A 27,573-nucleotide genomic window follows, 5' to 3' on the forward strand; every position below is an offset into this window, starting at 1 on the left:
TTCTTATTAGTTGGCCTACTAGCAGAACAAATTTCTGCCCTGAGAAAAGTACGAAACTATTCATCCTCTTTTCCTGATTATTTTCCACCACACCCTCCTTTTAATTCAGCCCTTAAAAATTGTTGTCCAAATCTCTCCTACATCAAGAACCCTAGAATATTTAGCAAAAAAATAGAGATCTTTGGAAGCATATCAATTCAACCTTGTGAATTAAGTGATCAGTAAATGAAACAAACATACGGAAGCAGATAAAAGATGATAAAACAAAAGCACAGTAGAATGTACCTGCCGAACAGCTAGGAGCATCAACTCCTGCAGCAGCAAGGATTTCCTTTATCTCAGATTCAATCAAAAGAAGGTTTGCTGCTGGACTAGGCCATTCCACCCCGTTCATGGAAACAGGCTTCCAGATACCACGAGTAATTTCAGCAGAGAAGTAACTTATAATAGCTGCAAGCGATGCTGGTAGAAAGTCCACAAGGTCCCTCAAGCCTGCAAGGCATCAGGGGCTGATGAGGTTAATGGTCAGGGTCTCGCATTTGTTCCAAGTATTTTTACTTATAATGTGCCCGATTATAAGGCCCAAATTTTAGGTCTAAAGGGGTACACAATATTAATTTTTTAAGTGTTTGGGTTAGATTAGAATATTTATTACTAGATAGAGTACTATTTTCAGTCTACTTAGTTAAAGCAGTATAAGAGAGTGAATAGGAGTCTTTTTACGAGTCAATGTTACTATTTTAAGTCCATTAAGTGACTTAGTGGTTGTCTGGTTCAAGGGCGCGTTCCCCGGCACAGCTTCACAGTTTGGAGATCTCTCTCAAACTCCCTCCCACCCAGGCTTTCCTCACCCACAGGCAAATCTAGGTCTCCCCCTCTTGTTGCCTCTGTTGGAATGGCCATGAAGACGCTGACCACCTTTTCTTCTCCTACACCTTCTCCACTGTCTGGTAGAGAGTCCTCAGCTCTTGTTAGCCGGCGAGAAGAAGGATGCTCTGTCTCCATAAAGAATGGATTTGGCTTGGTATGACTTTTGAAGGGAACACAATTTATGACAACGCAGGCAAGCTTGAATTTTGCGCCACTATCAACCATATCTGGATGGAGCGTGATGTAGATCAAAGCATGAAGAAGACAAATAAAATCCAGGAAATACTATTAACAAGTACTGTTCACATGAACAGTACTGTGAACAGTCCGTGAACAGTGCTGGTGCCCCATAAATATTTTGGGGATATTTTCTGCAGCACAATTGCCTAATCTGGTAGTTACTTCAGCCTTCTAGAAAACCCAAGCAGCTCCCATCGATTTCAGCCGCATGGAGGATTTGTTTCCTTTTTGGTAATTAGAGATTTATTTTCTATTTGGCTAACTTAGTGGTTAAGTAATTAGTTTCCTTTTTATTTGTTAAGCAAAGTAGTTAGTCTTTGTTTCTTGTCAAGAAAGTAAAACAGTTTAGGAGAGTTAGTTTCCTATTTGGTTATTTCCTATTTTGTGAAGGCTTCACAGCCTATTTAAAGAAACTTGTTATAAGGTTTTAACAAGGTTAAATTAATGGGCTGGAGAAGTTATCTTCCATGGCAGAAAGAGTCACTTTTGAGAAGGTGAGATGCCTAGGGGAAAGTGAAAGGCCTGAACCGAAACCACCATTCTTCTTCCCCCTTCTCACCCCTCCCTCGAATTCCTTTTAAAATTCAACCTTGATTTCCACTTTAGTTAGAGAGAAAAATGGCTGACAACAACTTTGGAACAAAAATCCCTTAAAAATCATGTTTTTTTTTTTCCCCCCCCCTGAAAATGACCCATCTTGGTCAATATATGACCGTATCGCACCATATCAATATGTATCGGTCGATAAATATTGATACGCACCAATACATACCGAAACATACATTTCACTTCGATTTTATTTTCCATAGTGTCGCTACGTATCGGTGTGTATCGGTGGTGTATCGATACAAAAGAATTTTAAAATTTCATGTAGTATATCGGTAGTATCATATCAATAAGGGTAACTATGTCTACCAGCTCGTCTACTACTGGCGGAGACACCAGAGCTCTTCCTACCTTTCCTCCTTATGCTATCAAACTCAGTGGCACAAACTACCTTATGTGGTCACGCTTGGTTTGCATCTCCATCAAGTCCCATGGTTATTACAGGTACCTCACTGAAACCACGAAGTGTCCGACCACCAGTCTTGAGTTGACAAGTGGGAGTGTGCCAACTCTCTGATTATGGCCTTCCTTGTAAACTCCACGTTGCCACTACTTTCACGTGGCTATTTCCTCCATGACTCCGCTACGAAGATCTGGAAGTCTATCCAGGATATCTATTCCCAGGCGGAGAATGATGCTCAGGTATTTGAGCTTCGCGAAGGTTTGTGATCTGAGGCAGAGAGGGCTCACTCTGTCAAAGTAATACTATGGGTTGCGGACACTGTGGACTGAGTTGGACTTCTATGAGGAGTATACTCCTTCCACCCTTGCAAATGTCACCAGTTCCCAGAAGCGAGAGGATAAGATCCAAGTATATAAATTTCTGGCAGGTCTAAATGTGGAATGTGGATTTTGATCAGTTACGATCCCAGGATTTGAGTTGTGACCCCTTTCCTACCTTAGATCAAGCTTATGCTGTGATCCAACTTGAGGACAGCGGACGTACCACTATGCTTCCACAGTCTGCTGCCACTCCTACTGAGAGATATGCACTTATCTCTAGCGCTCATTCCCTTGGTGCAGCCCCACAGTTTAGTGGCTCTTTAACCAGGACTCCAATAAAGTGAAATTATTATAGGAAGGAGCGTCACACCAAGGAGCACTGCTGCAAACTTCATGGCAAACTTGTTGATACATCTGGCAAAGGGCGAGGGAAGGGTTGTGCCGGTACTCCTGGGCAGGCCAACCATATTGAGAGCCCTGACTCTGACTCTGCTCCTAGCACCTTAGCAGCCTCGCTATCATCTGATGAGCTAATGTCCTTTGACGCCTTTTGACACGTTTGGACTCTCTTGCATCAGTCATTGCAAGCTCTGCTTATTCCATCCCTTCTGAGTCAGTGTTAAATCAAACACTAAGAAAATACGAAAATAAACAGATAATAGATCCGCACAACACAGAGATTTAACGAGGTTCACACACCAATGTGGACGTCGGTCCTTGGGCGAAGAAGAAGATGTTTCACTATGTAAAATAGAGAATTACACCCAAGCAACGATGAGAAAACTCGCCCTAAAACCCTAGCTCTGATAAACCCCCCAAATTACAATGATAGCCTTTCTCAACAAGACAACAGTATATTATATATTCCAAGTCGCGGGTCAACCCATCGGGTCACAGTCAATCCGGTCGAACCATAGTAAATTCGAGACACTTAACAAATCTCCACGTTGGCTTGAATTCTCCTCCAACAAACAAACAAATAGCTAAGATCATCATCTTCTCCAATAGCCCTCCAAAGGGCTGAACTCAAACACGGCAAGCACCAAGTAAGTTCAAGCAATGCTCGAACTTACCAACACACAAAGGCTTAGTAAACATATCAGCTGGATTGTCTTCAGTACCAATCTTCAACACTTGAATATTACCTTGAGCAATTATCTCTTTGATGAAATTATATCGAACATCAATGTGCTTTGTCCTCTCATGATACATCGGATCTTTAGTCAAGTGAATAGCACTCTGGCTATCACAATAGACAACAGTCACTCCATAATCCATGCTGAGTTCTCCCAATAAACCTTTAAGCCAAATAGCTTCTTTAATTGCCTCAGTCACTGTCATATACTCTGCTTCAGTAGTAAATAATGCAACTGTAGCCTGTAAAGTAGCTTTCCAACTAACCGTACTTCCTCCAAAAGTAAATACTTAGTCTGTGAGTGACCTCCTCTTGTCAAGATCACCTGCATAATCCGAATCAACATAACCAGATAAACTATCACCATTCCTCCCAAACTCCAAACAAACACCAAAGATCACTTTCAAGTACCTAAGTATCCACTTCACTGCTTCCCAATGAGTTTTACCTGGACATGACAAGTATCTACTCACCACACTGATAGCTTGTAAAATGTCGGGACGAGTATAAACCATAGCATACATAATGGAGCCAACTGAACTAGAGTATGGAACATGTGACATGTACTCCACCTCTTCATCTGTCGGAGGTGACAGAGCAGCTGAAAGTCTAAAATGAGATGCAAGAGTACTTACAGGTTTGGCATCTTTCATGCCAAAATGATTCAATACCTTCTCAGTGTACTTTTGTTGAGATAGACACAACTTGCCCGCTTTTCTATCCCTCTTGATCTCCATACCAAAGATCTTCCTTGCTGCCCCCAAATCTTTCATCTCAAATTCAGAACTTAATTATTCCTTCAACCTGTTGACCTCATTCCTGTCTTTTGTTGCAATCAACATATCATTAACATAAAATAGCAAATATATGAATGACCCATCAGAGAGCTTTCTGAAATAAACAAAATAGTCATAGTGACACCTGCAATATCCAAAACTAGCCATAACTGAATCAAACCTTTTATACCACTGTTTGGGAGACTGTTTCAAACCATATAGGGACTTCTTTAACAAGCATACATGGTCCTCCTTACCTTCAATAACAAACCCTTCAAGTTGATGCATATAAATCTGTTCTTCTAGTTCACCATGAAAGAATGTTGTTTTCACATCAAGTTGCTCCAACTCCAAATCATGCATAGCAACTAAAGCAAGTAGAACACGAATAGAACTATGCTCAACAACACGTGAGAAAACATCATTAAAATCAATTCCTTATACCTGACTGTAGCCCTTTGCAACCAACCGTGCCTTGTACCTAGCATCTTCAACACCTGAGGCAGATTCCTTCTTCTTGAAGACCCATTTGCAGCCAACAATTTTCTTCCTTGTTTTCGGCTTGACTCAAGTCTGATTTTTATGAAGATATTCTATCTCCTCATTCATGGCAACCAACAATTTTGTAGAATAAACTGAAGTAACGGCTTCAAAATATGTTGCATGCTCACTATTTTCAATTGTATCTGCAACAGACAATATATAAGCAACAAATTCAGCATACCCATACTTTTGTGGTTGTCTAATATTCCTTCTTGGTCTATCCTTGGCAATGTTGTACCGCTCTTCTTCTTGATTCTTTTGAGCACCATCTCCCTCAGTAAAAGTAGGCAGCTTAACTGAAGTAGATTGTGCTTTGTTTGAAGATGAACCACCAATTTCAAACTCCACCTCTCTAGATTTTTCTTGACCTTCATCACAATGAACAGGAGCTTCTTTCCTAGGATGCAATATAGCAGATTCATCAAAAGTAGCATCTCTGCAAATAAGAAATTTTGGGGACTTTGGATTAGGACACCACAACATGTATCCTTTCACTCCAGATCTATACCCAAGAAAAATGCATTTCTTGGCCCTAGGTTCCAATTTCCCTTCATTCACATGTGCATAAGTAGGACATCCAAATACTTTTAAATTAGAGTAGTCTGCAGGTTTACCTGACCAAATTTCCTCTGGAGTCTTGCACTCAATAGTTGTGCAAGGAGATCAATTCACCAACAAGGTTGTTTTGTTAATTGCTTTTGCCCATAACTCTTTGCCCAATCCTGCATTTAATAACATACACCTTGCCTTTTCTAACAAGGTTCTATTCATACGCTCTGCCACTCTATTCTGCTGGGGTGTTTTAACAACTGTATAGTGTCTTACAATACCTTCATTTTTGCAGAACTCATTAAAGTTACATTCATAAAACTCTAGGCCATTATCGGTTCTCAATCTCTTAATTTGTTTCCCGATCTGCTTCTCAAGCAAATTCTTCCACTGTTTGAAAGTGACAAATACTTTATTTTTGTGCTTCAAGAAATAGACCCAAACCTTCCTAGAAAAATCATCAATGAAAGTAAGCAAGTACCTTGCACCAGCCCCCCTTTGAAGCAACCCTGGAGGGCCACCATAGGTCTGAATGAATGTAGTCTAAAGTTTCCTTGGTCCTGTGAATAGCAGTACTAAAACTAACTCTCCTCTGCTTCTTAAACACACAATGCTCACAAAACTCCATTTTTCATGTACTTTGACCACACAATAAACCTCTTTTACTTAATGATGATATCCCTCTTTCACTCATATGGCCTAACCTCATATGCCATAAATTTGTGACATTTAATTCCGACATAAATGATGAAGCTGTAGCTATAGACCCAGTGAATGGAGTACCCTGCAACACATACAAACTGCCAACCTTAATTCCTTTCATCAACAAGAGAACACCCTTGCAAATTTTAATGACTCTACCTTCAGCTGTATACTTGCACCCATTTGAATCAAGAGTGCCTAAACTGATGAGATTCTTTTTCAAATCAGGAATATGCCTGACAGTAGACAATGTTCTGACAATGCCATCATACATCTTGATATTGAACGTTCCCATTCCAACAGTCTTAAAAGATGTATTATTTCTCATCAACACAACTCCAACTCTAACTGATTCGTATGTGGAGAATCATTCACGATTGTGACACATATAGTAGGAACAACCAAAGTCAAGAATCCATTCATCATGTGATCTAACTCTGTCATCAGTCACCAAAAGCATATTAGACTCACTCTCATCTTCAGCAATACTAGCTTCTGGATAATCATCTCTTCTATTGATTTTGGGCACCACCATCTACTTTCTGCTTATTTAAAAGTTTATAGCATTCAGATTTAATATGCCCATTTTTCTTATAGTAATTGCAGATCAAATTCTTGTGCTTAGATTTTGATCTAACCTTCTTTTTGTCACCATCTGAACCCATTTCATTTGTTCTCCCTCTAGCTACCAAACCAACACCATCAGATTTATTTATAGACATCAACTCATCATCACTTGTGCTTACTTCGTAGATTCGTTTCGACATCCTCAATAGAGATTCTCTCTACCATAAATCATGGTATTCCTAAAATGCTTATAAGATGGAGGCAAAGAACATAACAATAATAGGGTCAAATCTTCATCGTCTATTTTAACATCTATCCTTTTCAAATCAGTAACAATAGAATTAAATTAGGATATGTGGGATTTAATCGAAGTACCTTCACCCATATGAAAGGCATATAATTGTTGCTTCAATCTCAACCTATTGGTGAGAGATTTAGTGAGGTAGAGATTCTCTAACTTCCCCCATAACTCTGCAGCCGTTTTCTCTGAGAAAACTTCCTGTAGAGCATCATTCGAGAGACAACTGAATAACTGAAATGGCTTTATTATCCAACTCGTTCCAATCATCATCGGCCATAGTTGCAGGTTTCTTCTCTTCCCAAATAGGGTTTTCTTCAAACCCTACTATGTAAGAACAACCATCATTTGAACCTGCCATAGACTAAAACTGATGTTGCCGTCGAACCTATCAATATCGTATTTCATTCAAGAAGATATAGATCGGAGTAACCCAAAGCTCTGATACTAGTTTGTTAGATCAAACACCAAGAAAATACGAAAATAAATAGATAATAGATCCGCACAACACAGAGATTTAATGAGGTTCACACACTGGTGTGGTGTGCTACATCCTCGGGTGAAGATGTTTCACTATGTAAAAGAGGGAATTACACCCAAGCAGCAACGAAAAAACTCGCCGTAAAACCCTAGCTCTGATAAACCCCCCAAATTACAATGATAGCTTCTCTCAACAAGACAACAGTACATTATATATTCCAAGTCACGGGTTAACCCATCAGGTCACGGTCAATCCGATCGAACCATAGTAAATTCGAGACAAACTTAACAGTCAGGTATCTCCTACTTTGGCCATACTATGTATGTCCCTTCTACCCCTTGGATTATAGACTCTGGGGCTTCCTATCATATGACAGGCTGCTTGCCTCTTTTCCCACAGTATCTACCTACCCTGGTAATGGTAAAGTCAAGTTGGCATTCCACTATTCTGGGAAAGGGTTCTGTTAGTTGTACCCTTCTTTATCCCTTTCTACTATCTTGTATGTGCCTTCTTTTCTCACTAACCTTTTGTTTATCAGTAGTCTTCCATCCAGTCTTAATTGCAATGTCACATTTTTCCCGTCTCATTGTGTTTTTCAGGATCTGGTGATAAGGGTAACGATTGGCTCTGGTTGGGTGTGTGGTGGTCTGTATCTTCTTAATGATGACTTGGCATTAGTCTCTGGTCAAGCTCTTCAGAGTTCTTCTGCCACCGCCCAACTTTGAGTTACAACAGTGGCATTGTCGGTTGGGACATCCCCCTTTGGGAATACTTTAGCTAGTTTCCCTTCTTTTAAAAATTGTAATTCGAATTTTTTGTGAGGCATGTGGTTTGGTCAAACAAACTCAAATCACTTATTCTATTTCTGGAAATAAAAGTGCCACTCCATTTTCATTGATACATTTTGATATTTGGGGTATCTCGCTATGTGTATATCAATAGTTATCGGTGGTTTGTCTCTTTTATTGATTGTCATTTTCAGACCACTTGCATTTATATAATGCGAACCAAGGGCGAGACCTATTGCATTCAATAGTTTTACTACATGGTTCAAACTCAGTTCGGTGCTACCATTAAGATCCTTCGAAGCGACAATAGCCGTGAATACTTCAAAGGGTCCTTTCAAGCTTACTTCTCTGATAATGGGATGATCCATCAAACTAGTTGCGTGGATGCTCCAGCTCAAAATGGGGTTGTTGAGCGGAAGAATCGCCACCTTTGTGAGGTATCACCCTCTTTTATATTTGAGATGCATATTCCTCCCCAAAACTGAAGTGACACAATTCTCATGGTTGCCTTTCTTATCAATCGAATGCCTTGTCGAGCCCATTCCTTCCGCTGCCCTTTGGATCTTCTCCAAGGTTCCACTGCTTTTCATGTTCCTCCTAAGGTATTCTATAGTGTTTACTATGCTCGTGATCATAATTCGCATGGAAAGTTTGATCATCGTGGTCTTCAGTGCATTTTTCTGGAATATGCTCCTACTCAAAAAGGCTATCGGTGTTTTCATCCTGCCACTCGGCGATGGTTTGTAACTATGGACGCTACCTTTCACGAATCTGCGTCATACTACACTGCGACACCTCTTCAAGGGGAGTCTCCTTCCATTGTGGAAGATGTGTCGCCACCTCTTTAACTTACTATCCCTGCCAGTATCCTATTTAGAGGGGAGAGTGACACTCCTATTTCGCCTCAACTAGAGATACGTGTTTATAGTCGCAGATAACAGACTAATACCACTACACATCCAGCATCTATCATACCATGCCAGTTGTCCCCTCTCGAGCCTGATCTTGTCCCTTGGACCCAAAAAATTCTCCTTCTCCTTCTGTTGATCCATCTCTTGAGCTGCCTATTGCTTTTCGTAAAGAAACTAAGTCATGTACTTTACATCCTTTTGCTAAAGTTGTTTCTTATGACTCACTTTCTCCTTCCTACTATAGTTTTGTGTCTTCTCTTTCCTCTGTGTCCATTCCTAATACTTAGCAAGAAGCAAGTGTAGACTCACAATGGCAGGCAGCTATGGTTAAAGAGAAGTAGTCTCTGAAGAAGAAGAACACATGGGATCTGGTGTGCCTTCCCTCACAAAAGAAGATAGTTGGGTGTAAGTGGATCTTCACAGTAAAACAAAAGGATGATAGTACAGTGGATCGGTACAAGGCCAGACTTGTTCCCAAGGGCTTCACTCATACTTATGGGATTGAATACCAGGAGACTTTTGCTCCAATTGCTAAGATGAACACAATTCGCGTTATCTTAGCTTGTGCCGCCAACTTAAATTGGGATCTCTAGCAGCTAGATGTGAAAAATGTCTCCCTTAATGGGGAACTTAAGGAGAAAGTGTATATGGACATTCCTCCGAGGTTCACCTACTCCAAAATCCAAGGGAAGGTATGCAAGCTTAAGTGTGCATTGTATGGGCTGAAGCAATCCCCTCAAGCTTAGTTCGAGCACTTCATAAGGCTACGGTTGCTATAGGCTACTCTCAAAGCAGTACCGACCACACTCTGTTCATCAAGAGATCTGGTGGGAAGATTGTTATCCTAATAGTCTATGTACATGATATTGTCGTTACTGGTGATGATATGGCAGAAATCTCTCGCCTCAAGAGATATTTGAGTGAGGAATTTGAGATCAAAGATCTAGGACAACTTTATTACTTCCTTGGCATTGAAGTTGTCAAGTCTTTTTATGGGATTCACCTATCTCAGCGGAAGTATGTGTTTGATTTTCTTTCTAAGACAGGCATGTTGGAATTTAAGCTGGTAGATACTCCTATTGAAGCTAACAGTCACCTGAGTAGCAAGGAAGGTCATCCTATGGATATGGGAAGATATTAGAGATTAGTGGGGGCACGTGATCTATCTTTCTCATACACGTCCTCACATAGCGTTTGTTATCAGTTTGGTTAGTCAGTACATGCATGATCCCTACTCGACTCACATGGACATTGTGCTTCGTATTTTTCGGTACTTCAAATATGCCCCAGGTTGTGGCATCCTTTTTTCTCCTTATGGATCACCTTCAGGTGGAAGCCTCAAGGATGTTGATTGGGAAGGTTCCCCTGATGACTGCAGGTCTACTACTGGTTATTGCACCTTTATTGGTAACCTTGTTACATGGAAAAGCAAGAAGCAAACTGTGGTTGTCCATTCAAGTGCCGAAGTAGAGTTCCGTGTTATGGCACATGGTATTTGTGAGCTCCTATGGCTTCATGTCTTCTCACAGATTTAGCTATCCTTGACACCCTTCCTATGAAGCTCTTTTGTAAAAGCAAATCTGCCATTAGCATTGCTCACAACCTTGTCCAACATGATCGAACTAAGCATGTGGATATCAATCAATACTTCATCAAAGAGATCCTAGATACGGGTCTTATCACTGTGCCTTTTGTTCCCAGTAGTTCACTACTGACTGATGCATTTACTAAAGGTCTTAGTAGTAAAATGTTTCATCCTATTATCTGAAAGTTGGGCATATGTGATATCAATGCACCAACTTCAAGGGGAATGTTGTAATAATGGGTTTTAGGGAAGTATCAGTTGTCAAACAGACCCTAAGGGGTTTAATGATCTTTGCAATTCTTTAGAACTTTCTCTCCATTATTATAACTAAAGAGGGCTGGTGCCATATTTGACACGTCATTATCCCATCCAACATTAATGCAATTTTTACTCATCCAAAATAAAAAAAAGTTACTTAGTGGTTATTTAATCCTATTAGAATTTATATGAGGTTTAATAGGTTTCCACTGAATTTTTTTATATAAGAATGTAACCTCCTATAATAATACACAGCGGATAATTCCCAGTACTGTTAATGGGTACTGTTTAGTCCCAAAACAGCCCTCCTATGTCTTCTCTCCTTTATTTTCTTGTTCTTTCACCATTGCAGGCTGCTGGAATATCAAAAGCAGCAAACTGTTAACACCTGGTTTGACAGGAAAATCTACTTAAAACTGGGTCTATGTTGCATCCAATCAAATCCTTACTAGGATTGACTGGCTGCATCAGGGTGTCATCGAAAACTCTCCACACTGTTTTTCATATTTTCCACACCTACTCCTAGATTTTGTTATGGACCATTAGGAAATGTTTCTCATATTTTAGCATGTTGATTTAGAAAACTAAATACATTAAGCATGTTGATTTAGAAAACTAAATACATTCAAAAACTAAATGTATTGCACAACAAAGCAAAATCAGGAAAATGGGAATAGAAGGGACAACTCAACAAGCTTTTTCTTTTCTTGTTTTGTTTTTTTGGGGGTGGGGGGAAGAGAGAAGGGATTGATGCTATAACCAAAAGCCGTCAACGAACCTGTAGTTAAGTCCCGAGATGAAAGTCTACCATGGGCACAGGCTGATAATACTGCCTCAAGAACAAAAGGTGTTGCTTCCAAAACCTCCCATGCAGGGAGCATTGGTCTCTGGTAGGCATCTTCTCCAGCACTTACAGGGGACCCACTAATGCTGCTGCTTGAAGGTGTTGAGTTACCAGACAAGGTCCCACCCCTGGTCATTTTCCAATAGATCATATTTAAGATCTTATTGGCAACTTGGTGAACTGGATTACCACTGCAAAGGCCAGAGAGAGTTGAGGCTATACAAGCTTTGTTTTGACAATACCATGCTCGTAATTTCGGAAAGGATTCAATATATACAGGTGAAGCCGACAATGATTCAAGCAGGAGGGAAACTTTATTAGTTTCGTCCGCAGGAGCAGAATTATGTGACGCAATGCGACTGTTTCGTAATAATAATAGATACTCCAGAGTAAGCTCAGATCCTGTGGATCCTCCTCGCTCCGTGATACAGTGCTCATGAGGAGGTCTATAGAATTTCCATAACCGAAGAAGAAAGAGAAATGCACATGAAAATACAGTGTAAGCTGATATCTCATCACCCATGCTTGATTTATGACTGGATGTTGGTATAAGTGAACCAAAAGCCTCACAAAGTGGCATTAAAGCTGCAGCAACTTCTGGGACCTATAGAGACAACTTTTAGGCTCATCAGACTGCATATGGTCCGGACAATTACAAAAGCATAATGTGAAACATTTGAAACATAAATTAAAAGGTCATAAGCTGATCAAGAACAATTGTACAAAAGCATAACCATACAGCCAGAACATATGCAGACACCACAAATAGCCCAGGCTAGGAAACTAACCCCCCGAAGAACTCAGCTGATCTTCTGGAATCAGTGAACTCTATTTTATTGAACTACCAACACCCACACCCCCACTTGTAGACGTGTAAATAAGAAGTTAGCCGGTATATAAAACACAAAATAAGCCAAACTGCTTCAAGTTTCTCATTCCAAAAGACACTTCCATAAACATGATGATTCAGGAACAATACATTGTGAGACTTTCGTGTTTTTTGTTTTTTGTTTTTGATGAAGAAAACAAGCTGAGACAATTAAGCCATCATAACTACTACAGATATGAACAGAAATATGAAACTCTCATAAGGCATCAGCAATGTAGAAACAACATATAAATGGCATTAGAAGTAACGAATGTTAAAAGAATCTACAACTATCGTTTGAATGTGACAAACATCCCATGAACAATAGTGCCCGTGTAATGCAAAATGAAAATTAACCTACACCAAGTACATCCCATGACCAATAGTGTCATGCATATACAAATGAAGCGAAATCAGATGCATTAGAGTTCCTTTTGGGCCTGATATCTTTTTACCAAGTACATATGCATAATAATTTCCAACATGTAGCATATTTGTGGTTTATCCAGAAGTTATTGAAGGATTAGGGAGAATGTGACTTGTGCCAATAATGAGCACAAGCCTCTCTATTTCTAATGAAATAGAACCCTAACGTAGGATTAAGAGTTAAGAGTCCGTTTGGATAATAATACCCCTAAAACCCATCATTACAATAACTCATTATTCAACACTCCCCCTCAAGTTGGTGTATAGATATCACACATACCCAACTTGCATAAAAAAGAAGAAAAAGATTCACTACTACTAAGTCCCTTTGTAAGAACATCAGCTAGTTGATCTTCACTTCTCATAAAAGGGGTATGCATATGAGGCCATGATCCAACTTCTCTTTGATGAAGAGCATGTCAATCTCCACACGTTTGGTACAGTCATGTTGGACTGGGTTATGTGCAATGTTGATGGCTGACTTGTTGTCATAGTACAACAACATAGGCAACTGAATAACCACACCCAGATAAAAAAGGAAACCATGTAACCGAAGTAGCTCAAATATACCATGTACCATTGATAGGAACTCAGCTTCTGCACTTGACCGAGCCACAACCAACTGCTTTGTACGACGCCACGTAACCTAGTTACAACCAACAAACATACAATAGCCAGTAGTGGAACGACGATCATCTGGAGAACCTACCTAATCAATATTAGTGTATGCCTAGATCCCCTAACCCTCATGGGATCTAAAGGGGAGAATAAAATGCCATTTCCTGGGGCAGTCTTTAGGTATCAAAGAATCTGGCACACGACTTCCATATGAGAAGAATTGGGATGATGCATATACTGACTCACCAAGCTGACTACATGAGCTATGTCTGGTCAAATGTGAGATAAGTAGATGAGCCTTCCAACCAGCCTTTGATATCGACCCTTATCAACTAGTTCACCTCCCTTGCTTCTGAGATGAGTATTGGCTTCAATCGGTGTATCTGAGGGGTTACACCCAAACATACCAATCTCCGAGAGGAGGTCCAATGTATATTTCCTCTGGGAGAGAACAATACCCTTAGTAGACTGTGCCACCTCAATGCCAAGGAAGTACTTCAGCTTTCAAAGTCTTTAATCCCAAACTCCTTACTAAGATAGGCCTTGAGCTTAAAGATTTTAGCTCCATCATTACCAGTAACAATAATGTCATCCACATATACTATGAGCACAGTAATCTGATCACCCACCCTTTTAATAAACATGGTGTGACCAGCATTACTCTGAGTGAAACCAACTGCTATCATAACCATGTGGAACCGACCAAACCACGCCCTAGGAGATTGTTTCAGCCCATAGAGGGCCCTCTTTAGTCCGCAAACCTTACCATGAGTCTCGGAACTAGAATAGCCTGTGGAACATCCATAAACACTTCTTCTATCAACTCCCCATGAAGAAATGCATTCTTGACAGCAAGCTATTGTAGCTCCCAACCCTAGTTCACTGCACAGGAGATAATAACTCTAACAGTATCCATCTTGGCAACAGGGGCAAAGGTTTCCTGATAATCGATCACATATGTCTGAGTAAAGCCTTTGGCAACCAGCCTTACTTTGTACTTATCCAATGTTCCATCACCATCAGTATTGTGTTTAACTATGAACATCCATTTGCAGCCAACTGGTCACTTTTGAGGTCGAAGAGCTACTACGTCCCATGTGCCATTTTTGTGAAGAGCCCTCATCTCCTCATTCAGTGCCTCCTCCTTCTATCTGATTCTGCATTTGCCTCTTGCCAAGTCAGAGGAATGGAAACATGACAAAGAAGACACAAAGGCACGATATGGAGGGGACAAGGCATTATATGACACAACATTTGATATGGAGTGTTGGGTACATGTCCTATTACCTTTTCTATGAGCAAGAGGAATATCAAGAAATTGATCATAAGTGCGGGGAAAAGTGATACCTGCGAGAGTAGACTCAGGATTAGAGGGTAGTTGAGTAGCAGTGGTAGTGTGAGTAGTGGTGTCCATTCTTTTTTTTTTTTTTTACGAGAGAACACCTTTATCACTGGACCATCTTGTGTTTTCTACTAAACCTATGGCTCCCCCTGAATGGGAACCTCTTGACTAGTAGTCGTCTCTCGTGTATCTACCTGAGTCTTTTCCCCTCGTCCATAGGGAGAAGTAAAGGACCATCAAATGAGGGGATTTGTAAAACTTTTCACTCTTCCCCTGAAGAGGGGAGTAGTAAACCTCTGTTTCACGAAAGATCACATCCATGGAAGCAAAGAGGTGCCGAGAAGGAGGAATGATAGCACAGGTAACCTTTCTAAGTAGGAGAATAGCCCACAAAGATGCACCTAAGATCCCTAGTGTCAAGCTTGCTAGGAACTTGATGATTTCAAACAAAACACATAGATCCAAATATCTTAGGCAGAACAACAAAAGTACATGAGCCAGTCAACATCTCAACAGGGCACCTGAACCTCAACACTCGTTGAGGGCATCCTATTAATGAGATAGGAAGCAATAAGGACAGCCTCACTCAGCTAAGCGACAGGCACATGAATTTCAAACATCAAGGAGCGAGCAACCTCGAGCAAGTGTCTATTTTTACGTTTGGCCACCCCATTCTACTCTAGGGTAACTACACAACTAGTTTGATGGATGATCTCATGGTAAACTAAATAGGATTGAAAGGAACCATCCATATATTCCCTGCCATTATCAGTAAGCAAGATCCTAACCTTAGCATCAAACTGAGTCCACACCACACAGTGAAATTCCTTGAAGCACTTCAACACCTCTCTTATGATGCAATAAGCACACCCCAAGTAGAACAAGAATTACAATCAACAAAAGTGACAAATCATCGATAACAAGATACCAAGACGGCAGGAAGGGCCCCAAACATCAGACTATTAGAGTGAATTAAAGAAAAGAAGCAGTACTTCTATTATCAGAAATATGATAAATGTTACGAGTTTGTTTCGCAAAAACACATACATCACAAGTAAATTGGTCCTGTGTACAATTTTTAACTAAAACAAGAAATAATCTAGATAAAGTGCCCCATAAGGGTGTCCCAGGCGACGGTGCCAACTAAGGAGCTCTGAAAGTGCCTGAGCAGAAGATGTGTGAAGTGCCGTAGAAAGTCCATTGTCCAAGTAGAGACCACAACTCATTCTACCATTGCCAATCGTTGCCCCTGCCAACAACTCCTGATACACACAATGAGTAGGGAAGAAGGTGACCTTACATCTCAAATCCTTAGTAATACTACCAATGGATGATAGATTAGTAGAAAACTGAGAAACATGTAAAACAGAGGAAAGAGACATAGTAGGGGAACACCTAACGAAACCTATTCCAACAATAGGGGAAAGGGAACCATCAGCTACTCGAACCTTAATGTTACCTGAGGAAGGACAATATGATGAAAAGATGTGGGTAACCCGATCATGTGATTAGTAGCCCCGAAGTTAAGAATCCTAGCCTGGGAAGCATTAGATGCACTATGACCACAAAAGATAGTACCTGACCGGGCAGAGTGAGAGGCAATAGTGGCTGACAGAGAAGAAGTAGTAGCAATAAAGGAGAACCCATTTGAGTCATCATCCGAGGAAGCATAACCATTTCATCAGTAGAGAAGGAGGGTCTTGTAGTGCTAGGGCAGTCAGAGTTGTATGTTATCTTAGTTTGGTTAGCCTGAATGTTCTTTCCACGACCTTGATTACGCTTACAAGAATTGGTTGGGCACCCATAAGTTTCTAACAAGTCTCCCTAGAGTAACTCTCCTTATAACAGTAGTCACACTTGACCACTTGCCTATCTGTGGAGGGAGCAATAGTCCGAGTACAGAACCAGTGGAGTTACCAATAGAACCCTGAGCAGAGATTAAGGCAGAGCAATCCTGACTAGTAGGCCCATGCATCTCAGCACGATAACGCTCTTTAGCATGAACCAAAGAGAATGCCTTCTCAAGGGTAGGGAATGGATCACGACTAAGCACATTGGCCAAAATATGATCATATTCCACGTTTAAACCTGTAAGAAAATCATATACGCAGAGCTCCTCCTCACACTTTTTAAAACCTACAACAACTGCTTCACAAACCGGTTGATGGGTCTCATAATTATCAATTCCATTCCACATTCCTTGCAGATCAAAGTAATACTGAAGACGTTGAGCTCCTTCTGGGTAGCTCTATGAAGTTTCTTTCTTAGTTCAAAATATTGGGCACTCTTGCCCACCTAAGAATATGTGCCCTTCGCAACTTTCTAGATCTTAGCAGCATAATCAAGTAACAGATAACCCCTAACGATAGAGGAGATCATAGAATTGATAAGATAGGACATTACCATGCAATTGGCAGCATCCCACTTATCCTGAGGGGAACCAACAGTAGTAGGGCAAACGGCGATAATTGCAAGATAGCCAGCATATCCACGGCCAGCAATAGACAGATAGTAGGAACAAGACCATAACAAATAATTGCTCCCGTCCAACTTCATGGAGCTAGTAGGGAAGGTAGCGTAATCACTGTGAGAGCCATGATTCCCCCCATCCAGGAGATCTAATGTTCCAGAGTCTTCAGTCGTCATTGTGCTGATCCCGAAAGCAATCAAAAGCCAAACATATTGTCCAGATCTAAAAAAGCACAAGGATCTGGGTCTTCAAGCGTCCAGATCTAGTCCGTCATACAAATCTGGAGAGAAACTAGGGTTTCAACCAAGGAAAATTAGTGGAAAGAAACTCGCCACCGAGGGTAATAACCAATGGAAACCAAAATAAAGGAGGGAGAAAACCCTTTAGGAGGAAACAGTTAGAGAGAGGAGACCGAGAGAGAGAGAGAGAGAGAGAGAGAGAGAGAGAGAGAGAAAGGCGGCTAGGGAGGTAGAGTCGAGCCAGCGCTAGGGAGTTGGGGTTGGTGGCTGCAGTGGCACTAGGAGGGAGATGGTGGCGATGGAGGCTTAGGCAATTTGTATAGAGAGGGAACAATTAGGAAGGGGCGGCGGTGGTTGTGGTTAAGGCTAGGGTTAGGTTTTTAGAGAAGCAAAAAGGGAGAAAAGGTTTTCTCTCTAACTTGCTCTGATACCATGCAGAAGTAGGGAAATGTGACTTGTGCCAATAATGAACACAAGCCTCTCTATTTATAATGAAATAAAACCCTAAAGTAGGTTTAAAGGTCCATTTGGATAATAGCCTAAAACCCATTATTACAATAACTCATTATTCAACAGTTAATTATAGTTGATTTTTAAAGAGATAGTATGAGAAAAAACGATGACAGAATAACCATACAAGAGACATTAAGTAACACAAAAAGGGCTCCCCTTACCAAACCATGCAAAGAAAGAATATGCTCAGCATCAGCAGAAGACAACCCAAAAAGGACAGCATTCAGCATTGACATAAAATCAACTAAATGACTTCCAGGTCCAGTAAAATTGGGCGGCATAGGAGGAGACAGAAGTTTTACCACAAAGTGTACCACATACTCCTGCAAAAGACACAACAAGTTAAGAGAAATATAAAAGTGGAATATATGTTAAAATGCATAGTCACAAACTTAAAATATGCATAGGAGGCCAAATATTCAAATTTTTAGAAGCAGGCATTAAGATGGAAATTGTTAAGTTATATTTCTGGTCTACAGGGGCGTCATTGGTACCCCTATTGGATCCATACTTTGTTGCAACTTGCATTCGTTGTGTTAGTCCTCACTCACGATAGAGGGAGTGCCCCTATTATGAGAGGGGTTTGTTAGTGGTAAGGTTTAGTTAGTAAGTGTGTTAGGAGTTAGTTTCCTTTTTTGCTTCATTTTAAATGATTCCTTTCTAGACTTGATTGTAACTATAAGTTCTTTATAATTTTCACTGTCTAGTGACAGATTATTCTCTGAGTCTATCGCTGGCTCAGTTACTCTCTCTTCTCTTTCTCTGTGTTCTTTATTCTGATTGATTGTGTGTTGGGTTCTCTGAAGTTACATGGTGCCAGAGCACTGAAATCCAGTGTCTTCTTCAATTCTGGTTTGAGAGTCGAAGAAGAGTTCAAGTTTGAGGTTTCATCAACCTATGCTGCTTACTATTTTTATTGGCCCTAGTTGATGATAATGCAATGAAAAACTAGGGTCTCTACCATTCTTTTATTGGTTTACATGGAGTAAACATTCAATTGGAAGCAGCAATCTTCATATTCAGACTTGCAGCAGTTCTGGAGAATAATCTGTCACTAGACAGGATTTTAGTGTTTCTTCATTGAAAGATGATCTGTCAGCATTGAATACAGAGTATTCAGATCGAGTATATGTGAATACAGATCATTCTGAATCTGATTGGCCTTGCTGATCCTATTTAATTGCTGCTGCAATATACTCAATGTGATACTCTGTTTTAGGGTAGGTTTTCAACAGCTTGTGCTAATCTGGGATGGGCAGAAAAAGGTAAAGAGGTTCATGCTAAGGAATGCACAGCCGGGATTTGTGGCAATATGGTTGTTGAAAGCAGCCTAGTAGATATGTATGGGAAATGTGGTTTTGCTTCAAGAATCTTGTCAGGTTTTTGATCGGATGGCTACAATGAATTCACTATCTTTTTCTGAACCTTTTTTTGTTTTACTGAACAAATAATTCACTATCTTGGTGTGCAATGTTTTAATTCATCACATTTTAGGATACTAATGTCATATTAATTTTTTAATGAATTTTCATTCTATAAAAACCATCATAATGTTTCCATCCTTAACTGATTATGGAAATGACCAAGACTGGTTGATGGGATACTACCACAAATTCACAATCAGTCCCCATCTCAACCCCCACCATTGAAGAATTTCAGTAAATATTGTCAAAATGAAAACATGTGCCCAGAACAGGTTTTACCAAACGCCATTTGGTTCAGGAACTCTCCTGAGAACAGTTCCAGAACAGGTTTACCAAACGCCCAAGTAGAGCCAAAAAATCATCTTTCAATGAAGAAACACTAAAAGATAATTTAGTCGAAGAACGGCATTCTCAAAGCAAAAATATTACCAAACGGGCTCTAAGTCTTTTAATAAGACAAAAATACTCCCTCCAAAACAGAATCGGCAGAGGCATCCTTGGAGTTACTAGAAGCTGTTTACCCCCGCCCCCACAAAAAAAAAAAAAAAAAAACAATTCAATAGCCAATCTGCCTAAGGGTCCACACAAGCTGGAAGACACCCTAGAACCTGCTGCTCGGCGGGCTGAAAGTATGGCCCAAATTTTGGAGCCAGCATTGAACCACTTTTGACCACTTTTTAGGGCTCGATCTACATCAAGAATTCTTTGAGTCTGATACCTTTTAACCCTTCAGTTCGTAATGTCTAGTAATAGCCTTACTAGTGGAGAAAAATCAAAGGCATGACACTCAATACAACAAAAATTAATACAAATGCACCAGGTACCTGGATATTCCACCCACGGATGAGAGATGCACCACATAGAATCTTTGCAGACGCTGACCTATCCTCCTCTGGCCCATTTAATGCCATGTGATACAATTTCTCGATCTCCGCAAAGCTTAAACCAACAGAGTTGATATCAGACTCAACAACTGAACCATTAAAATGAGCAGTCAAAAACAAGAATCCTTTTGCCATACCTTGAAGCAGGAGTTGAAATTAGGGCATTTTTTAGAGGACCAGCCAATGGAGCCCCGTCCATGAAGGCAGACCATGGAGATCCTTGAGCTGGTGATGGATCCGACAATGGGGTTACTGATGGAAGCACATAACCAGGCCAGAAGTATGCTGATGTATCAATCAACTTTCTTGCAATGCAAGCCTCCACTATGAGATGCCGCATGTTCCCACCTGCCAGAGGGAGTATTATGTGTAAGCAAAATACAGAAGCACAATACAGAAAGTGCTCAGTGAGTAAAACAGAGACCATGCAATCTATTAAATAACCCATTCCTTTTCACAAATCTTTCCAACACAAACCTCCAAAAAGGATTAAGAAAGCATTCAAGCATTAATCAAAAAGTTGGTAGGGAAATACGATACTGAACAAGGTCACCTGCTTTCACATAAGTATCACCATGGTTGCCACCATTAAAACTGTCATTCCCATTCTTGAAATTATAGATGAAGTTCGCTGCTTTTGCAGCAGCATTATTAGCTTCAACAACAACTGGAGCAGGAATAGATAGGAGACCAGAAAACTGCCCAAGAGCCTGAAGAGATGAAACCAGTCCATGTCTTCTAGAAGCGTTAGCAGTTCCATCCATTCCATGCTTGTAGTCAGATCCCACACTCCCAAATGCCATACCTCCCTGGACAGCAGGTAAGGAAATTTCTCCCTCATCCTCCACAATACGAACAATTGCCAATGGTGTGATGGACAAAAGAACACAAAGGCGTGCATCAAGATGAGGAATGGGCCCTTCTAGAGGATCACGTTCCTGCAATAGAGCACATAAGAAATGGTGAATATTAAATAATTTTCTTTTTTCAAGGAGAGGTTTTTTTTCATGCAGTTTCATCTCAACTCGTTGCACAAGCCGAAGGGCTGAAACCCAAAGTGCTAGGAAGGTCTCTTGCCAGCTCGCCCGGTTAATCACTTGGAGTGTCTTTGTTAATTCTGCAATTAGATCATCAAAGTTTACAACAAATAAGTAAATAAAGCCCTAGCAACTATTGAAAGTTATTAGCACAAAATATAATACAAGCTAGAAATGTATCAGAATAAGTTCAAGAGTCAAGGGGGTGTACCTGTAAGTATATCAATAGCTGATGTGGCAGGAAGCTGTTTCCTATCCATTGCAGTCTCCATAAAAATATCAAAAGGAACCCAACATGCAGCCCGGACATCTCCAAAGTTGCGGGAAGACCCCCAGCTACATGATCCAATACCAATCATCACTCCAATGAGCTGGCGCTTGTTCAACTGATATTCCAAACCCAAAGCTCTCTCTATGTTTGCAGACAATCTTACCAAAAGTTCACTAGCAGATTTCAAATTTGAGGAGACTGACTTGTGAGCTTCAAGAAACTGAATTCTTTGAAGAAGCCCATTGAATTTCTCAGCCCTGTTTAGAGCAATTTATCAGTAACTCGTAGGAATTCCTAAAAGCCCAAGAACATACAACTTGAAAACAGAAAATATCATACTTACCATATGTCTGTATAATAAAACAACTCCAGTTAGAGAAGGTGAAATTCATGGTTGGTTCAACAAAAAATGCTTTAACACTGTAGAATCTATTCACAGCAAAATCAAACGATTTGTATGACTCAGAAACTAAATTTGAAGTTTCACTCAGATCATGGTGGAATTTACAAGAACCAGCCATAAGAATGTTCTTTAACTTCTGGTTTACATAAATCCCCATATCTAAAATTTCAGGATCGAACGCCATGTTATGCACTTCCATGCTAGGACTTAAAATTCAGGTTTGGACTTCCAAGTTCCAAATCCTTGAATGCTTCTATGAGCGGTCACACTCAAGTATGTAAGCTAGCAAAAAAATATTCACAATTTAACCAAAATTCCGAGAATTTGTTCAAATGAGATTTGTGTAGGCTTAGCCGAAGACTGAAGCAGGGATACGAATAAGATTGAATGAGGCACCTCTTAATGGTATGGAAAGGAAATCAACAGCCTGAAAATGAAAGACACTTTCAACTAATTTGTGTATTCTTAACATGGTTTAAAGTATCTCTGATACAGATACGATACCCTCCGATACATATCTTAAATTTAGCTGACCGATACGATACATGGAATTTTTAAAATCCTTTCGTATCGATATATATCTCACGATACATGTCGATATGCATCTATACACCACCGATACACATCGATACGATACGATATGCACCAATACGACTTTATGGAAAATATAAAATCGAGGTGAAATGCACATTTCGGTATGTATCGGTATGTATCAGTGAGTATCGGTGTGTATCGATCGGTAGGTATCGATGAGTATCGGTAGGTATCGATGAGTATCGTATAGATGAGTATTGATACGTATCGGTGAGTATCGAAATGTACCAATATAGTGCACTACGGTCATATAATAGCCAAGATAGATAATTTTTCAGAAAAACACGATTTTTTGAGTGGTTTTTGTTCCAAAGTTACTACCAGCCATATTTCTCTCTAATTAAAGTGGAAATCAAGGTTGAGAATAAGGATTTTACATTTATGGGACAACTACAAACCTTGAATTTTTAGTGCGATACCCTCAATTTAGTGTTTATGCATAATACATGTTATCAATAGCTTTTTTTAACAAATTCTTTATGCAAAAGTGTTTAGAAAAATGTTTCCTAACCATTTATGTGTATATCTTTAGTGTATCTTAGCGTATCTCCGATACGATACGATACCCTCCGATACATATCTTAATTTTGGTCGACCGATACAGCGACCGATACCGATACTTTAATCCTTGATTCTTAATCAGACATCAAACGAGAGATGAAGACAACATAGTTATCAAAAAGAAAGGTTGCAAAATTTGGAAATAAAATATGAACAATCTGGGTAACACCTGCTTGAAATCTGGAAATAATAATAGTTCCTGGAGAGGGGAAATATGAAAACACATTAGACAAGAAATTGGATGCATACATGTTCAAGTGGATGAGGCGAAGTAAAACCATTGCTTTTCTATTTTCTGTCAGTATTCCCAAGACCTCCATTGCCATAAAAGCATTCCTTCTGCGTAGTATTTCACGATGTTCATTTCTTTCATCATTTTGATTCCCGTGAGAGCATATATCCATATTCTGGTGTTCTTCAACTCCAAATATGCAACTGAATTTGTGAATTGATGTTGGTTGCAAACCCCAATCATCCAATACACAATCAATTAAACTGATGATGACGGTAAAAAGAAACAAGACAAATGCATGTCCGAGATCCAATACACAAACCCCAAAAGTCTGTGAAAGTTGCAGTGCATCATCAACAGATTTTATGATCCTGCAAAAGAGAGAGAAAACTGTTAAGTTTGATTAATCCCTTCAGGGACACCATTGATCATTGTGCTATATCTATCAGTATTTTTAATTTTGTATGTATCTGTGCCAACAAATAAGGATACCAGAGGTTGGCAGATTGCTGGATTTATCCCTTCCTAACCCAACATGATATAAATGGTATTCTTTTCCAGCTAACAAAAGCAACATCAATAAGAGAGAGAAAGAAAGCAAAATCAAAGAAATTCTACTGATGCTCAAAGTATTAAAAATTTAAAATGGGCAAGAGAACCCTACCCAATAGTGCATGTACACATCAGCTCCCGTGGCCAATGGGAGGGCATGTGCGAGCATCTTTAGTGCGGGGCAGCGCGGTCTTTTTGCACCCTCTGTGCCTTGGCGCAGGTACACTATCGGGTAGCGTTCTTTCTTCCATTTAAAATATATGAGGTATTTTTCTTTGTGCTTAAATATACTAAGATTTCTTTATTTATATAGGGGAAAAGAAGGCTGGCAGCTGCGTGGCATCTGCGCTCAGACGCAGGAAGGGTGAAATGACCGCCCCATCCCCTGTGAAATGAAAAATCCCAATCCTATTGGATGCCCTGTGCGCCTCTCATTGGCCCCAATGGTGCAAGGACCGCACAGCCTACCAGCGATCCCCCTCCCATTAATATATTATCTTTCTTTCTTTTTCTTTTTTTTTGGGGGGGGGGGGTGGTGGAGGAAGAAGGGTGGAGGGTGAATCCAAATGTCAAAAGCACTGATGAGTTTAGATATGTCACTGTTTGCTACATGGTAAACATGGATGTGGCAATGGAGTTCCATATGATAGATGACCACAAGGCCAGATTTATTGTCGTAATATTGGCATGGCAATGAAGAATTGTTTCAAAAAGAGCTGAAAGAAGCAAGTACTTCAGAAAGGGAAAGACAGCCAAGAAACTTAGGAACACTTTAACGAGTTTAAACAGTAAAGCTCTAAAATCATTTAAACTTTGAAAGATAGGCAAAAACAATACTTACTTCTCTCTTGAAGAATTCATTACCACTGGAGCAAATGAAAATGTGTATTGCTTTAGGAGTTCAAGATAGAGTCTGTAAGCCTCTGGATGAATCTGGCGATGACGAATCACCCTGCCAATAAGATTGAAGGTTAAGGAAACTAATGCTCTGTTTGATACAACAAATCAAGGAAATGTTTTTATCAAATAATAAATATATCAAAAGATATCCAATTAATTCAGCTTAAACTATAGCAATCTTCCTATGCTCTGTGGAGAAGGAAATTACAAGTCTAATTAAGAAAAATCAAGTAAATGTTAGACAATAACAAGTGTCATTCTCAACTAATAGAATAGATCACAAAATACACAGCAATAAGGTACAAATACAAGAGAGTGAATTGGCCAGTAGCCAACCTAACCCAGTCATCGAGTGGTGAACAAAGTTGATTCATCAACATGCAACAGAGAAGAAAGGAAGTGCTAATCAAAGAACAATAAAGGAAGTGATGGGGACATGAAGATGAAAGGTGAAATTAATGTGGGAAAGGAGGAGCGAAATAGTCAAGTTGCACTTCTATTGTGCATGGAGAAGGGATTTCCTAGTAGGATCAAGTAGAGAAGCTTCTCCGACAAGGTCGCCAACTTGAGTCACACGGAGGTTGTTAAAGTTGCTGTTTCTGTACCGCTTATTACCTACTTTAGAGATTAAGTTGCTGTATTATATACTTAATAGGGGTTAAGTCTCACTGGACCTTATTTTTATTTGCACATATTTACACTAGTCAAATGTTCTAACCTACCTTAATGGGTGAGAACGCTCTACTGATATGACAAGAAAAAAAGAGAATGCTCTACTGAGGTGCGAACCCTTTGCACTACTTCTAAAGGGCTAAAACCTCAATGGTATACTGAAAAAACCAGCCTGCTAGGTATGTCGCTTTCCACAAAGTGTTTTTATGCAAATGGGAACAAAGTAAAGAAGGGAATGAAAAAAAAACAATATAAAAATTGATTTCACTTTGAGATTTAACTTCGTTCATACAGAAACTAGCTAAACATAGAGCCTACGTTCAACCACATCTTTAACCACCTCAACAATTTCAAATCATTAGTTTCATCCTTAACTAACATACTTGAAATGCTAATAGAAGGATAAGCAGAGAAAGGAATGGTAACTTAAGAAGCAGGCTAGGTGAGTCAGTTAGTTGTTTGGGATTCACATAAACTAGGCAGAAGACGCGGAGCCAGTGAATTTCTTTTCTTCTTTTTTTTTTTTTTCTTTGGGGGAGGGGTGGGGGGATTGGGGGTGGAGAGAGAATAAGGAATTAAATGAAGAACCAAAGAAAACAAAAGCAGAAACCGCAACATCCAATTTGAAAAAATGAAGCATACAAAAGGTTGGGAGCCCACCTACATGTAACATACTAGATACTAGAGAGTATATATGCATGAAAAGGGGTTGGGAAAGAGAAAACGGAATGGACATTGGGTATGATTAAGTAGGTTACCTGGGGGTGAGAAGAGCAAGGACATGGAAGGAATAGAGGAGGCCGGAAGAGAGGGCCTGGCCAATAAATTTCCATAGGAAGGGGTTGTTGTTGTTGTTGTTGTTTCCATTGAAGCAAAGAGTGGAAACCAAAACCTGCCCAAGTTCAGGACACGGCAACCCTAAACCGGCCTCTCGGACGCATTTGCAAACCTCCATAACCCAGATAAAGGGAGGGTCTCTTCGTTCTTGACAACATTTCACCGTCTCCAGTACCCGCTCCTCAAAACGATGTGCAGAAGACTCCGCCCCGACCATAACGCTTCCACAGTGGGTACCTCTACTGGTTGGCTAGCTGGCCGCCCGCCTCCTTCTATTATAGCTCAAATGTTGTCAATGGCACTTCACTTTTGATGGACATAAGTTCTGAAGGAAGAAAGAAAAATATTCCACGATGAAGAAGACAAAATTGAATTCGTCGAAAAGAACAATTATGTGAGAGAGAGTTGAACCAGAAAACGGAATCCGGAAGTACCCGAAAATGGCGTGCACGCAAACTCGGAAGCGGAAACACAGGACGTGGGATGATACAGATCACAGACAGACTAAATAGTTAGTAAAGGCAGAGTGTTGCAGAGTGGCTGGCGTGCGGATCCGATCTGTTTGGTTACGTTGCTTAGCTTTGCTTGATCGAGGGGTTTGTGACCAAAGACTGAGAGAGAGAGAGAGAGACGGTCACTAACTCACGTGACGTGAGTTAAGAGTTCAGACGGGCAGGTGGGAGTTTTGGAGTAGCGGGTGACGCGTGTACGCGTGAGAACGACAGACCGACCTACAGCTGAAGTTAAGGTGTTTGAACTTTGAACTCAAGGCTCGAAAGTTGAAACCCCTGTGGTAGGAGTCTGGGAGACTCGGCCTATGAGGTGTGTGAACTGCGGAGTATGGAGTATTGGGA

At 40.2% G+C, this 27,573-nt stretch overlaps 1 protein-coding gene across 2 annotated transcripts; it reads right to left on the minus strand.

The window, feature by feature from the left end:
• LOC122058330 (mediator of RNA polymerase II transcription subunit 33A-like) lies at positions 1 to 27,573 on the minus strand. 2 transcript variants are annotated; one of them, XM_042620967.1, is made up of 12 exons: positions 27,154 to 27,571; positions 26,641 to 27,044; positions 25,152 to 25,262; positions 23,776 to 24,129; positions 21,909 to 22,225; positions 21,686 to 21,777; positions 21,214 to 21,598; positions 20,798 to 21,008; positions 20,601 to 20,715; positions 18,514 to 18,675; positions 11,811 to 12,480; positions 1 to 492 (listed from the first exon to the last, which is right to left on the minus strand). In XM_042620967.1, exons 2-12 carry the CDS (start codon positions 26,934 to 26,936, stop codon positions 161 to 163), a joined length of 3,045 nt encoding a protein of 1,014 aa, XP_042476901.1. In that variant the 5' UTR covers positions 26,937 to 27,044; positions 27,154 to 27,571; the 3' UTR covers positions 1 to 160. The 2 variants fall into 2 exon arrangements, with proteins under 2 accessions (XP_042476901.1, XP_042476900.1); XM_042620966.1 differs by having other exon boundaries at positions 26,641 to 27,573.

The sequence above is a fragment of the Macadamia integrifolia genome, chromosome 12, assembly GCF_013358625.1.
Source record: "Macadamia integrifolia cultivar HAES 741 chromosome 12, SCU_Mint_v3, whole genome shotgun sequence".
NCBI classification, from domain to species: domain Eukaryota; kingdom Viridiplantae; phylum Streptophyta; class Magnoliopsida; order Proteales; family Proteaceae; genus Macadamia; species Macadamia integrifolia.

Coding starts and splice junctions, on each gene's coding strand:
- LOC122058330 (XM_042620966.1), bottom strand. CDS start 26,936: ATGGTCGGGGCGGAGTCTTCTGCACATCGTTTTGAGGAGCGGGTACTG. Junction 21,599..21,685: donor CCCTTCGGCTTGTGCAACGA/GTTGAGATGAAA, acceptor GCTCTATTGCAG/GAACGTGATCCTCTAGAAGG. Junction 12,481..18,513: donor TTCTTTCTTTGCATGGTTTG/GTAAGGGGAGCC, acceptor TTGTCTCTATAG/GTCCCAGAAGTTGCTGCAGC.